The sequence below is a fragment of the Aegilops tauschii genome, chromosome 7, assembly GCF_002575655.3.
Source record: "Aegilops tauschii subsp. strangulata cultivar AL8/78 chromosome 7, Aet v6.0, whole genome shotgun sequence".
Lineage (NCBI taxonomy): Eukaryota > Viridiplantae > Streptophyta > Magnoliopsida > Poales > Poaceae > Aegilops > Aegilops tauschii.
This window is the reverse complement of record NC_053041.3, coordinates 169612408-169626280: the sequence shown is the minus strand read 5'-3', so window position 1 is coordinate 169626280 and position 13873 is coordinate 169612408. Positions and strand designations below refer to the sequence as shown.

Below are 13873 nucleotides of genomic sequence, written 5' to 3'. Positions count from 1 at the left end.
ACTCCATCCACCCACCTTTGACAATACACGAACTTCGAGAAAAGTTTTTCCAAAAACAACCCCTCCAGAATGAAGCGACTCGTAGCTAGGCGTCGTCGTCGGGCTCGCCACTGAGGATCATATATTTGGTTTTCAGCCTGAAAACACATGCAAGTAGACTCCAGAGCTACGCCTTTAACAAGGGCGCGATGCGTAAACATTGCATTGCCTCGTGCAACAATAGAAGGTTAGATGTGGGGTTTCAAAACGGAGCTCAAGACTTGTGCTCGAAGAGCACCGCAAAGCCATAGTTACCATGTGTTGTCATCATATTCAAAGCGGGGGTTTTAAGATGTAAATACCCACTTTTATAAGAAAAATCTAAAGTACACAAATCCTGAAGGAAAAAAATAAAGCACGAAGGCTCAATGGAGGGAGACACCTGAGTAACAATATATTACTCTTTTTGCATGGTAATACGTGTCTCATTTATATATATCATAAGAATCATAATACAAGCCACGTATAAACCAGGCAAAACTGAAAAGACAACCAAATGCTAACCTTTGCACAAAGAAATATTAGCCAAAAAGTAAAAACAAAAACAAGACCGAGTAATACTCTGAGCATGACAATAACGCCCGTCACCTCTGGCACCACCATGGTATCCACCAAAAGAAAAAAAATGACGGATCACCTCCATACACTCTAAATACGTCTATATACCCTTGTATATAGTCCACATCTGAATCTAAGCCTTATACTTAGAAATGGAGGGAGCATGAGCATTGTAAACAATCCTATTGCTCGCATTTATTTTTAGGTTTATTTCAGGATTTCCGGCGATGCACGTTCAATGGAAGGAGAGGTTCCCGTCGACTAAGAGGCGCCTACGGTGACTTCGTAAAATCTCAAGATGATATGCCGGCTCAGTCTCTCGGAGGTGCTCATAGCGGTAGGGTATGCGTGTGTGCATTCATAGAGGTGAGCGCATGCACGTATATATGAGCGCTTGCGTCTGTACTGCGTTCAAAAGAAAAAAACAATCCTCCTCTCTCTCTAAAAATAGCATTGTGAACCACCCTAATCTTCCTCCATGAAAAAGAAATCAAGCCACTAATCGCTCTCAAAACCCCACACGCTTATACTCCTAAGATAATCCAAAAAGCTCCTCCCCTCCCCTCCCCTCCCCTGCCCCGAGTTTTTTAAACGCGCCACTTAAGAGCAAGACAACCGCAACTACTAAAAGCGAGACACACACAGCACACAGCACACGCACAGTGACGCGGGGGAAGGAGGAGCAAACGCCGGAGCTCAGCTAGGGTTTCCCCGATCCCGGCGCGCGACAGGGGCGCTCCCGGAGCTCGCCACTTAGGGCGGGGGAGGCTCGCCGGCGCAGCGGGGCGAGGGCTCCCTCCGACGCGGGGGGCGCGGCGGACCTTGCATGCCGGGGCGGCCCGCCGGGGCTCAGATCTGAGATGGCCGACGGCGGCGAGGAGGGGAATGCGGCGGCGCCCAGGGGCTTCTCGCGGCGGAGGGGCACGGTGCGGGCCAGCCTCGACGCCGACGAGCTCATGGCGCTCATGCACGGCTCGGATCCCGTCCGGGTCGAGCTCACCCGCCTTGAGAACGAGCTCAGGGGTGAGCCGCTGATCTGCCCCTGCCGTTTCGCTCTGGTGTTTTCGATGCGGGTTCGGCGTCGGGAGGGGTCTGACCTTTGTGCTGGTTTGTGGTGCTAGACAAGGAGCGGGAGCTCGGGGAGGCGCACACGGAGATGCGGGCGCTGCGGCTGTCCGAGAGGGCGCGGGAGAAGGCCGTGGAGGAGGTAATTGCCGATTGCTCTTGAGATTTTGCGGTACGGAGGTGTGGTATCTACTATTTTAGGCTGGAATTGATGTCAGGGATTGTGGGGAAGTGCCAAATTTGGTTAGGTTATTAGTTAGAATGGGCACTTCAGTATGCTAATTGCATCGCCCTAGCCTCTTTTTGCGGTGTTGAGGTACCTTGTACTGTCATTGCATTATGGTCCATTTCGGCCCACTGAATGCTAGATTATCAAACCAAAATTTTAGTTTTGCAACGATGGGTTTAGATGTTCAGCAGCAATGAAGTCATTTTGCTAAGTGGGGACCTATGCTGTCAACTGTCGTATAGGAGGTGTTTGTGTTTCTACAGTCATCTTTAATTTTGTTCTTAGCAATGGAATATAGCCATTTGTTTTTCATGCTTCAAATTTTTTAGTGGTCCTGTGCCTTGTATTTTTCTGGGCTGTACTTGTGGTATTTTGGTGCCCAACTCTACCAAATTTCCACGACTGCATTCTTAAGCAATGCTGGAAGCACCTGTAGTAGAAAGATAAAGCTGTTCGTTTTTTTGCTGGTCTTGTATTTATTTAGAATGAGCACTTCAGTATGCTAATTTCATGGCTCTTGCTGCGTGTGCTGTCACTGATTCTGGTTCATTTCGATATACTGTGTGCTAGGTTATCAAACTAGATTTTTAGGTTTGCAAGGACTGAATGGGTTTAGATGCTCAACAACAATGAAATCATTCTGCTAACCGGGGACTTATGCTGTCAAACTGTTGTATAGGAGGTGCCTGGCTTTTCTTTTCTTGTGACATAATGGCTCTTGTTGTTGCCAACTTTAGGAGTTAGGATTACTATGACTGGGTTACTGTATGCTTATAGCTTACTTTCGCTCTCTGTTATTCTTTTATCGATATTTTTTTTTAGCGTCAAGAGTTAATTGGTCAAATATGGTAGCATGGCTTTTCATGAATTAAGTTCTTGAGTTGCACCTGAATAATACCGCCTTCTTCAACTCTTGGGTTTCAATACATTCCGTGGCCCATAGATAAGGTAGATGAGCTTATGTATTTGTGCATTGGCATACTATATCCTGCTTTCATGTTAACAAACTTTGAAATACAAAATATTTATGATGTGCTATCGATTATTATTTTCATTTTCTTGACCATTCGATGACCGTAATGCACCAGTAGTCCTTTTATTTTATGTGAATCCTATCTATGATTGAATATTTTTTGGTGGACAATGAGTTTTTATTATAAATTGGCGTCGAAGAACTTAAAATGCTTGTGTATACCTATATTGAATTTTACTTGTTTGTTATCAACTTATCATTATGGATTGAAACTTAGGGCTTAAAATCCTCTGACTAAAGAACTATGAATTAAAAAACAAGTTTGAGTATAAGTTGTTGCAGCTCATATTATACTGAATATTTTTTCTGTTCGTGTAAGTTCATAAGTTACAACGCTGAATTACTTGTTGATACTTATTATTTTATCATTAACCATAAACCTGACGATGATTACCTCCTTTCTCTGATTAACATGATTGTAATCTTTGTGGCAGCTTACAGATGAGCTGGAGAGGATGGACGAGAAGCTCAAGTTGACAGAATATCACCTAGATAACAAAGTACTGTGATTTATGTCTATCTGTTGCTCTTCTCTGTCTTTTGATTGTGCTTTAATATAGAGAATAAAACTTGTAGAATCTAGAAGTCAAGAAGATAAATGACGAGAAAAAGGCTGCAATGGCTGCTCAGTTTGCGGCAGAAGCTACTTTGCGAAGAGTGCATGCAGCTCAAAAGGATGATGACATGCCACCAATTGAAGCCATTCTTGCTCCACTTGAAGCAGAGCTAAAGCTATCTCGGCAAGAGGTTCTACTTTTACTTCACATATCCCCTCTTCTATTTTTGTGTTTGTCATGAATTTATAATGTCTCCCTTCCAGCCCACAATCTTCATCCTCCAATGCACCTAGATGGTTACTCTCTCCTCCATATCACAAATAAGTGACGTTTTGGGCATGTCTCCAGTGATTTTTTTTGAACTTTGACTGTGAATATCATTTTAATTAATCATATTGGAAATTTGAAAATCATGTGTATATTGTCTCAAAAGGTATTTCTAGAGCACTATATTTTTCTTGTCTTTTATACATATAATAGAAGTTAGTGGACAAAGTTACATCTGAAGGCCGTGTCAACGTCCAAAATGTCACTTATTTGTGATGTGGAGGGAGTATCTAATTGCAACTTTCCAGTAGTCATGTATTCACTATGAACAAAAGAGATGATAAACTATGAAATTGATTTGGTTGATTTCAGATTGCAAAGCTCCAGGAGGATAATAGAGCCTTGGATCGACTAACAAAACAAAAAGAGGCAGCACTACTGGAAGCAGAAAGGACTGTGCAAATAGCAATGGCAAAAGCTGCTATGGTTGATGACTTGCAAAACAAGAACCAAGATTTGATGAAGCAAATTGAGATCTGTCATGTATGTGGGTGCATGTAGTGTATTCTTGGTCATCTGGAGTAAACAACTTTCAACATAGCAATAGAGCTCAACTATGAAAATGCTGAATTATTTACTTTATGCATTGCAGGAAGAAAATAAGATATTGGATAAGTTGCATCGCCAAAAGGTTGCAGAAGTTGAAAAGCTTAGTCAAACTGTGAGGGAGCTGGAAGAGTCTGTTCTTGCAGGTGGTGCAGCTGCCAATGCTGTTAGAGATTACCAGCGCAAAGTGCAGGAGATGAATGTAACAAACTACCCTTAAATTGTTGCCTTTGCCATCAATATTAATTGGCTGATACCTAGTTATGTTCATGATTTTGTCAGGACGAAAGAAAAACACTTGACCGTGAACTTGCTCGTGCGAAAGTTACAGCAAATAGGGTTGCTGTGGTGGTAGCAAATGAGTGGAAAGATTCTAATGATAAAGTGATGCCAGTTAAACAGTGGCTTGAAGAGCGCAGATTCATGCAGGTGAGACTAGTAGGATTTATTTATGCCTTTCTGTTATTGATGTGCATTGCTTGCTTAGATGCAGGCATATGCTTGTTCTTGGTGAAGTTAAACGTTTTTGCCTGCTGGCTCTTTTATCGAATCATATGTGGCAACCTGTAATTACCTTTTTTTTTTGGTTTCTGCAGGGTGAAATGCAACAACTTCGTGATAAGCTTGCTGTTGCAGAACGAACAGCACGGTCTGAAGCTCAACTAAAGGTTTGCAAACCATTCTGTTTTAATTCAGTGTGAGCTAAAACTTGTTAAGGGAATTGTTCAGACAGGCTAAACTTGTTAGTTCTTCATAAACTCAGGAAAAATACCAGTTGCGCCTGAAAGTTTTGGAAGATGGACTGCGAGGGCCACCAAGTGGCTCTAGTCGACCGCCTACTGAAGGGAAGAGTTTCAGCAATGGTCCTTCCCGCCGGTTATCACTCGGCGGAGCAGATAATATGTCTAAAGTCTCACCAAATGGCTTATTAACAAGGAGATCTCCATCTTTCCATTCAAGATCCTCTCTTTCTTCTAGCAGCAGCTTGATACTAAAACACGCTAAAGGAACTTCAAAGTCATTTGATGGTGGAACTAGGTCACTAGACAGGGGAAAGGTCCATGGGAATGGATCACATTTACTTAACAAATCTACAGACGCAGTTAAAGATCGTGAAGCGAATGATGGTTGGAAAGGGACTGTGGATGAGGGAACTAATGAAAGTCCAAATAGCAATGCAGATCAGAGAAGTAATGAAACCACAAATAGCAACTCAATTGAAATGGTCTCTGGTTTCCTGTATAATATGTTGCAGAAGGAGGTGGTTTCTTTGAGGAAAGCATGCCACGAAAAAGATCAAAGTCTAAAGGACAAAGATGATGCCATTGAAGTATGCAACCATTTCTTATTTATGCAGTTTGTGTGGACATGATGCCAGCATTATAAAGTTATTTATTATGTCCTTTTGTCCTGCAGATGTTAGCAAAGAAAGTTGATACCTTAACCAAAGCAATGGAAGTGGAGGCTAAAAAGATGAGGCGAGAGGTTGCTGCCATGGAGAAAGAAGTTGCAGCTATGCGTGTCGATAAGGACCAAGAAATCAAAGCCAGGCGGCTTGGTAACTCAAAAGGGTCTGGGAGTTCTCAACTGCTTCCTGGAAGGTACATCTTCACAGATTCTTAAACGTTTTCAGGAACTTATTCTGATTGAAATAGTTCAAATGACATTCTTGGGATGATGATTTGTCATGTGTGACATAAGTAGCAATTTCTGTTTAATATTTCCATTACCCAGCAATCTTAGGGGGTGTTTGGTTCAGGGACTTTTTAGTCCCAGAGACTAGAAAAAGTCCCTAAAAAGTCCCTAGGAACCAAACGGGAGGGACTTTTTCTACAGGGACTAGAAAAAGACTCTACTAGAGAGTCTTTTTTGATTAGTCCCTGGGACTAGAAAAAGTCCTAGGACTTCTGAACCAAACACCCCCTTAGTTTTGTTATGGTGCACCTGCAATTTAATGTCCATATTTGCTCTTTAGTGATTAGTTCTCTTATGATGTCATGCCATTAAAAATTATACGAGGAAGGCATGTGAAATTGTGATTATTCAGGTGTACAGAACTACATTTACAACAAAAGCTTAGAATGATTTTGCCACTCAGTAATTTTGATACTGGAGAGAGCTCTCAAGTCTGTTGTACCTATACGCTCAACTACTATGTGGTGAAACTGAAAAAGTTTCAGGAGACATTATCTTTTACCACCCTCTTCCTGAAATTACATCTTCATACAGTTTCTTCCTCTAACCCACCGTGAATTTTGTTCCTTGTGTGCAGAAGCGCACCACGAAGTGGGTTGGCACGCAACTTCCAATGACGGCGGCACTAACTTGAGGCGGCGTATTATTCCATAGAGTCCATTTCGCTCTGTATTTGTTTCGTTCCATTATTACCTATTAGTTTTGTGGTTGAGATGATAGCACAGATGACCCTGTGATAAATCTTGGGAGCCGGGGAAAGGGTAGTAGGCTCGGATCTGACGTGATTGCTTCTCTGCCGTAGAGGAGGTGGCCCTGAGGCGAGGTCTAACCCCCTACGGCTCGCCCTCGTTTTGTCGTCGACGCGCCTGATGCTTTTGTATAGGCTGGACGGGTCTCCATGTCCTCTCCCATCTGTAATGTAGCTAGAGTGTTTGCTTGGTTCTGCTCCTCCATACCCCCGCTGCCCAGGTTGTGAATATATTGTTATTCTCACATGATTATTGGCTCTCCTCTATTTACCATGGTGTTTTGGTTGGAAATTCCATTACAATACTCGTCGTTGATTTACATTTCAGACTGACAATCAGAAACAGAAATGTTGCCCGTTGGATTTCCCTGGGTCTGATTCCCTGTACAAATTTCTGAAAGAATGTATGGCAAAGATATAGCAAGTCTGATACTGTACAGTTCTTGGAGCAGCTTGTCAAGAAACTGGAGCCAGCAGTGAGAACTTGACATGGAGTGAGATCTTCCCCTTCTCGGCATCAAGCTTTGCACCTGTGACCAGCCAGTGTCCAGGGGAGTCCTGCGGCCCCATGGTAACCTGAGACGTGTCAACAAACTTGAGCAGCTTCTGGTCGCCGACGGGCACCGGCGGCCCTCCGGCGAACACGCCCGAGTCGACGTTGACTCTCGCCGGTTCCTGCCGGTCTCTCTCAGCGGCGCCCGAAGACGCCGCCACCCCTAACGACTTCGACAGGAAGCCCCCTTTACCCGAAAGCCTCCCCGTGTTGTGCGCCCATTTGGACTGCACCACGGCGTACCCTGCCAGCTCGGTGTACAGGAGCCTGAGGTGCAGCACGGTGGTCGAGTCGTGGGCCCTGACGTGCAGCTGCACGCCGGACACGATGTACGCGGTCCGCCGGTGCGCGCTGCACCAGTTGGGGTCGTACTTCACCGGCGCGGTGCAGACGTGGGCGAACATCCTCCGCTGCACCGGCTCGTGGTACCGCTCGTCGGAGACCGTCTCCGACCCGCGCCATATCGGCGGCTTGTCTCGACGTCCCTTGATGAATGTTGGGGTGTTCGCTAGATGCTGCAGGTGGAGGCCTAGCCTGGTCACGACACGACATGAAGGTGTCAACATTGCAAAATTTTGTCATGCTGGACATGCTGCAAAACAGAATGCTGCAGCGAACGTAGATAATCGCGGCAAACCTGTTGTTCTTCTTGCCCTCTAGATGCAGTCTCATCCCGGTGACCGGCAAGTTTGGAATGATAACCTGCATTTAGTTGAGTGAGCATCTCCATTGGATTGCAGATGGTTTTAAGCAAATGGGGATCATTGCTTGCCTGGTTTGAGTTGACATGGAGCTTTGATCCCACAAGGCTGAAGTGCAAGGCTTGGCTCGCGCCCTGACGGTTCGAACATAGAGCGAGTGGTAGGTCACTGAGCACAGGGGCCCACGACCTGTGGTGCTGGAAGTCAAGGAAGTACCTCAAATCTTCTACTGGAGGTTTGTCTGTTAAAGAGCAGTGACATAGTTTAGCATTTTTCGTCGCAGATCATACACGAAAGCAACCGCTCCCTTCAATCCATATTAGTTGTCGCTGATTTAGTACATGAAGTTTGTGGAAGGCAGCCTCTCCTTTGTTGATTTTTCATGAAACTGCTAGACCTATGCAATGACTAACAAAAATGTTGTTAGAGTATATAGAGGTCTTACATCTCAGGTAGAGGTTTATGGCATGAGAGAGGAAGCCCAGGCCCGACACTCCCTTGAGAAGGGATGTCAGTGGCACAAGCTTGAAGCCGATCGCATCCGGCTTTGCCGGCACCGTGAGCAGCCACTCGGCGTGGCTCCTCGCCGCCGTGTCCCCTCCCCTCTTGGAGTGTATCACCGTCACACCCTGCATCAGCTGAAAATCAGCAAAGATGACCTGCTTCATGACTCTTGATAAGTTGCAACTTGGAAGAGTAGTGAGTAGTAGTACCTCTTTGCATGCGACTTGACTAGTCATTCCTTCGACCCTAGGCTGTGTTAACTGGGCATCAAACACGTTGAAGGCCTCAGGGACCTGTTGCAGTCAGAATCATGGAGTTCTTTTAAGCACATTTCACTTGAGGTCATCATAGTTTCAGTTTGGGATGGTCGGAAAATTAACAAAATTTCTTGACCTTGGTCTTGTTATCTCTGGACTTGCAGTGTGAAGGAGGCATGGGACATGTCCCGGTGAAGAGCTGGTCGCCTAGCTTCTCTAGGTGCTCCTTGATCTCGGACTCCGGTAGCAGCGACGACTTGTCCTGCTTCACGTAGACCACATCCTGGCCGCCCATGCTCACCCCGACGACGATATGCGTCCCGTACTTCTGGATGAAACTGCTCACAGATTCACAGAGAGTGGCGTTAGTTTTCATGCAGTTTATTAGTGTGCAGATCAGCTGAGAATTTGCATCTGCATCTTGGGTCCTGAGTCCTGACTCCTGACTGACAAAACATCATCTGATGCATCATGCTTCCATGACTCTTGAGGGTGAAATGATCAGAGTTCACATACTATTAGGCCCCACAAAGTTGTGAAAGGTAATTCGAGACCTTGACTTGAACAAGTCAAGTCCTGCGTCAATTTTCCACCGCGCACGCATACGATCTTTCACACCACATGGGCACGAGTGTCGTGGGCGGCCTTGCACTATCCTGGCAAGGACGAGGAGGTCGCCGTCCACAGTTGATCACCTCGTCAACTTGCATGATTCGTTTCCAAGTACGGTCAAGCAGGAGCTGCTCACATGTATGCATTGCACACTATGTAGACTGTAGAGTACCTTGCTATGGCTGACGGGTCCCAGGTGGCGGGCACGTCGGCGACGACGCGGTCGGCGAGCGCGAGCGGCCGGCAGTCGAGGCGGAGGTCGAGGAGGGAGATGAAGTAGCCGTCGAGCGCCAGGCACTTGGTGCTGGAGGCGTCCTGCGCCCAGGAGCCGCCGTCCAGGCCGAAGCACGCGTTGAAAAGCCCCGACGGGATCTTCCCCGCCACCGAGCTCCGGCCGTTGAACAGCTCCGTCATCTGCATGCAATGCACGCACGCGCGCGCGCGGTCAAGATTCAATAGATCCACGGTCACGAACGCGTTCTCTAATTCCGCATAAGATTCAAAGTTTTGAATAGCGGGATATAACGGTTTTAGTCATTTAGCAGCGCTATTTTAGCTTATTTCGAGGCCGCCGCTGTCTGCCATTGTCCATTATTTTTAAACTTTGATGAATTCTCTGCTAGAGTGTTTTCTTTTGTGGCAACTGTTCCATCGGTTGGCTTAGTCAAGAACTCCAGGATTCAAGACAAGGCAATTATTATGTAAAGAAAGTCAATACAAGATAATGGAACTCGTCATGCTGCTCTGATTAGTTTGATCGGAAAATTTGACCGGCGAGGAATTGAGTACTTGGGTGGGATTGCGAGGGAACTGGATTAGAATGATAATGAATTATCTTGGTCAATAGTTCCATGACTTGACTAGTTACTTAATTTTTAGTATTTCCTCCTCTTAGAATCTCTGATTTATCAATCTGACATTTTTTTGGTTGGATATAAATCTAACAGTTGAACATAGCTCAACAAATCCTGCTTGCATACTAAATTATTTTAGCCAAAATCCTTCTCCCCCAACTCTAAGGCATCAGTAGAAAATTAGAGGGCCTGTCAAGAAAAATGAAAGAGAAGAAGAGGAAGGTGCAGTTGAGCAGCTAGTAACAAACCTTGTTGAACTCGAGGACGTCGGACCTGATCCTGACCCGGTTGCCCTTGCCGCACATGACGTCCGCCGGCACGTCGGTCACCGCGCCGATCCCCGGCACGGGGACCGCCGCCGCCTTTCCGCCGCTCCTGGCGACGAGGCATCCTTCCGCAGCCTTGCAGTGCTTCAGCCGCAGGTCGCCCGCCATGTCGACCCCCGTGCCGAGGCAGCTCACCGCGCTCGCCACCGCCGCCGCCATCTCCTCGCTGCCGCCGGTCACCGCCCTGGCCCTGGCCATCGCTCGTCCCACCATGAACCAATCAACAAACCTTGCTGCTAGGCGCGCAATGAAAATGGACCGGATCAATGGACGGCGGTTTCTCAAGGCGTCAAGCGCATGTGGTGCATCCAATTGTCCGTCTCTCGTGGCTTGGCTCGTGCTGCCTGGAAACGGCCAGCGACTGCGATGGCCGATTTGGAGCTGCCGATGCATAATTGGCACCTGTTGTCTCAAAGGCGCATATATATAAAGAGAGAGGACGAAGTGGCGCGCGGGAGCAAGGGGAGGGGGGCGGCGCCATGGTCATGGCTGCTATTTTTCGTTCCCTTTTTCTTTGGCTTCTTGTTGAATTGAACACCTTTTACTCGCTTATTTCTTGGGGCCCTCCTCGACGGGGCACCGCCAAAGCGTGGAACTCCCCATTCTGCGGCGATGTGGACACCGGATTTGAATTGATTTCCGGGCCTTGCTGGTGACAGAGACCCGGTTCCCACTTGAAATTCCCTAGGATGACTGTTTCAATTCCCTGGAGTGACTAGTGGTGGACAAGTACTCGTCGCCTCATAGTAATTGCTGAAGATGTTCCAAAGCATGGACTAGGCATCTCGGAGTGCAAATTATGCGTGTTTTCAAATTTCCGATTTGGAAATGTCCCGTGCAGTCTCTGAATTCTTTGACATTTTGGTTGACCTGTTTTTTATTTATTTAAAGTTTGCACCTCTATTGATTCTGCCCCCTCATCGTTTCCCTGAATCTTTCTATCACGTGCTTCATGAATCTTTTGTGTGTAGATTGTTCGAAAGTGTTCATTTTAGTTGGAAGTAGATTGATGCGCTTTTGAATTTAATTGGCTTCCTCATTTGAAAGTGGATATCGTATCACCTAACCATTTTTAGAGTAACTTGTATTTTGTTAAAAAATATTAGACAACCTCTAGAAATTAATTGAATCGCATGTGTTTTTGTAGAATATTAGGACAAACATGCTTTGTTAATAATTTCTATAAATATGTTTTTCTTCCATACATTTTCTTGTTTTTTCCCCTTATCTTTGAAGTATTGCGTTGTTTGGGTTTGCTAGGTATGCAAAATTGTGGCCCCATCATTGTCAAAGTTGTTTTCGATCAGGGTAAAGCTAGATGGTTTTGACACAGACCAATAATATGGTTTCAGTTTTTCTTTTTTGAGAAAAATATGGTATTAGGTTTGACGGGCCGGTCTTAGATTTTTGCAGTATGAGAGGGACACTCATATGAAAAGTCCCATTTTTAATTCAAACATGGCAAGTCTTCATTTTAGTTGGAAATAGATTGATGTGTTTATGAATTTAATTAACTTCTTCATTTGAAAGTGGATATCATATCACCTAACCATTTTTGACTCAATTATATTTTGCACCATATATTGTAATTTATCATGCCACGTGAAAATCCAACCCACTTGTGCTTCCAACGGTTATAGTCAGGCTGCGAACCTCACTAGCATTGCTAGTTGCAATAAGTTATGGGCACATAATGTTAGTAAAAGTGTTTTTGTAATTTCAGATCAATTAATTATAGGAACTAAAAGTGAATGTAAAAGTAGCTTGAAGAAGTTTGTTATGTAGGAAATCTACAGGGGTTCATAAATTCACCAGTAAAATTTCTCAAAGCAGCGGTGACATATAAATATAAATATAAGTATGTATAATGACCAGTTAAACATTCATAACAAATCATAACATATGTTGAGACTATGTTATATAGGCAGCATGTCCATTATTCTACTAGACTAACACATACCTCATCAATAGCTAATACTCTACCGAAGGTGTTTGAAATTCTCTTGAATTCACCTCAAATTTTTTTGAATCACAAACAGTAGAACAAATAATTGTAAAGGAAAATAATTGGGAAAATAGAAGTAAAGAAAAATTACTGAGTTCAACCAATTCCTGCTCTTGGGAACATGAGATTATATAGTAGATTTGATTCTCAAAGTGCTAGCATCATAGATGTGACTAATACATCCTTTCAAAGTATTTAAATGCTTTGCTTTGATTATCCGCTCCAACAGTACAACATCTTCCTTGAGCCTGAATTTTCAACATGTAACACTCCCGACTTCATTTCTGAAGACCTTGCCATTTATTTGGATCCCAAATGTTCCAACATCCTTGTATGAGACATCAATAGCAATTCTCCTTGGAAGTAGTTGCTGGGCTAGGGGCATATTATCAAAGTTAGAGATACCCATCTTTTTGCTTGGAATGATGTTGGTCCAACAATCTTAAGAGAAACAACAATCCCAGAAGAGATGACTTACACTTTCCTCAGATTTTTCATTATAGAAAACACAATCGTAAAACTCCAAGTGGAAAGTCTTCCTTCTTAAGAGATTCCCGATGTTGACTCTATCATGCAAGAGAAGCCAGAAGAAAATCTTGTGTCTTAGTTTGTTTGCACTTTTCCAAATCCATTTGAAGAAAATGCGCTCCTCCTTGTAAGTGCATCTAGTGCCACCCCTAGTTGGTTTTGGAGTATTGACGACAAACTTGGTTGAGGGACTAATGTGTTTGTGAGTGTTGCAGGATAACACAGGTAGTAGTCCCTCATTGATTCGGTTTTCCTACCGGAGATGACCCCTAAAAATGTGTGAAGACATTGAAGACAATGGTGGTCTGTGAAGATATTCACAACGAAGATTATGACTCGAGAAGACATTCATGTGAAGACTATGGAGTGCGAAGACATAGTTGTTTCGTAGTTTCCTTTTCTTCTTTGTTGAGTCATAGGAACCACCGCACTGTTAAGTGGGGTCCAAGTGAACAAAGTCAGAGTGACTGAAGTGATGCTCAACCATATGCTATGTCTTCGAGCGAAGACTATGAGAGAAAATCTTATCCAGAGCTGGATGAGTCAGCTTTACTTGTAGCCCAAGTCAAGATGCCGCGTGTGTTTGAAATCTGACCGTTGGACACATGTCAGTTCCTTAGTGACCCAGGGTCATTTCGGACAAATCAGGTCGGGTTGCCTCCTGACTATAAATAGCCCACCCCCTACACCATAAATTGGTGGCTGCTCAGAGTTAGTGCACGGCTTTTGTCGTTTG

General features: G+C 44.7%; 2 protein-coding genes across 3 annotated transcripts; one reads left to right on the top strand and one right to left on the bottom strand.

Annotated features, from left to right (window-relative positions):
• The first annotated feature begins 1172 nt into the window (after positions 1 to 1172).
• Positions 1173 to 7089, top strand: LOC109767035 (microtubule-associated protein 70-3). Its single transcript, XM_020325787.4, has 11 exons — positions 1173 to 1620; positions 1719 to 1804; positions 3359 to 3424; positions 3501 to 3671; positions 4121 to 4291; positions 4401 to 4556; positions 4637 to 4783; positions 4951 to 5022; positions 5118 to 5684; positions 5771 to 5955; positions 6627 to 7089. The coding sequence occupies exons 1-11, from the start codon at positions 1458 to 1460 to the stop codon at positions 6664 to 6666; spliced, it is 1824 nt and encodes a 607-aa protein (XP_020181376.1). The 5' UTR covers positions 1173 to 1457; the 3' UTR covers positions 6667 to 7089.
• On the bottom strand, positions 7077 to 11120 carry LOC109767034 (MACPF domain-containing protein At1g14780). 2 transcript variants are annotated; one of them, XM_020325785.4, is made up of 8 exons: positions 10527 to 11120; positions 9597 to 9838; positions 8949 to 9150; positions 8765 to 8848; positions 8497 to 8689; positions 8123 to 8292; positions 7988 to 8052; positions 7077 to 7884 (listed from the first exon to the last, which is right to left on the bottom strand). In XM_020325785.4, exons 1-8 carry the CDS (start codon positions 10995 to 10997, stop codon positions 7254 to 7256), a joined length of 2058 nt encoding a protein of 685 aa, XP_020181374.1. In that variant the 5' UTR covers positions 10998 to 11120; the 3' UTR covers positions 7077 to 7253. The 2 variants fall into 2 exon arrangements, with proteins under 2 accessions (XP_020181374.1, XP_020181375.1); XM_020325786.4 differs by having other exon boundaries at positions 8497 to 8680.
• Positions 11121 to 13873: the final 2753 nt, after the last annotated feature.

Excerpts from the sequence above, each read along its gene's own strand:
- LOC109767035 (XM_020325787.4), top strand. The coding sequence starts at position 1,458 with ATGGCCGACGGCGGCGAGGAGGGGAATGCGGCGGCGCCCAGGGGCTTC. Across the intron at positions 1,621-1,718 it reads CCTTGAGAACGAGCTCAGGG|ACAAGGAGCGGGAGCTCGGG; the intron begins GTGAGCCGCTGA and ends TTGTGGTGCTAG. Across the intron at positions 3,672-4,120 it reads TAAAGCTATCTCGGCAAGAG|ATTGCAAAGCTCCAGGAGGA; the intron begins GTTCTACTTTTA and ends GGTTGATTTCAG.
- LOC109767034 (XM_020325785.4), bottom strand. The coding sequence starts at position 10,997 with ATGCATCGGCAGCTCCAAATCGGCCATCGCAGTCGCTGGCCGTTTCCA. Across the intron at positions 8,690-8,764 it reads GTCAAGTCGCATGCAAAGAG|CTGATGCAGGGTGTGACGGT; the intron begins GTACTACTACTC and ends GCTGATTTTCAG. Across the intron at positions 8,293-8,496 it reads CATAAACCTCTACCTGAGAT|ACAAACCTCCAGTAGAAGAT; the intron begins GTAAGACCTCTA and ends GCTCTTTAACAG.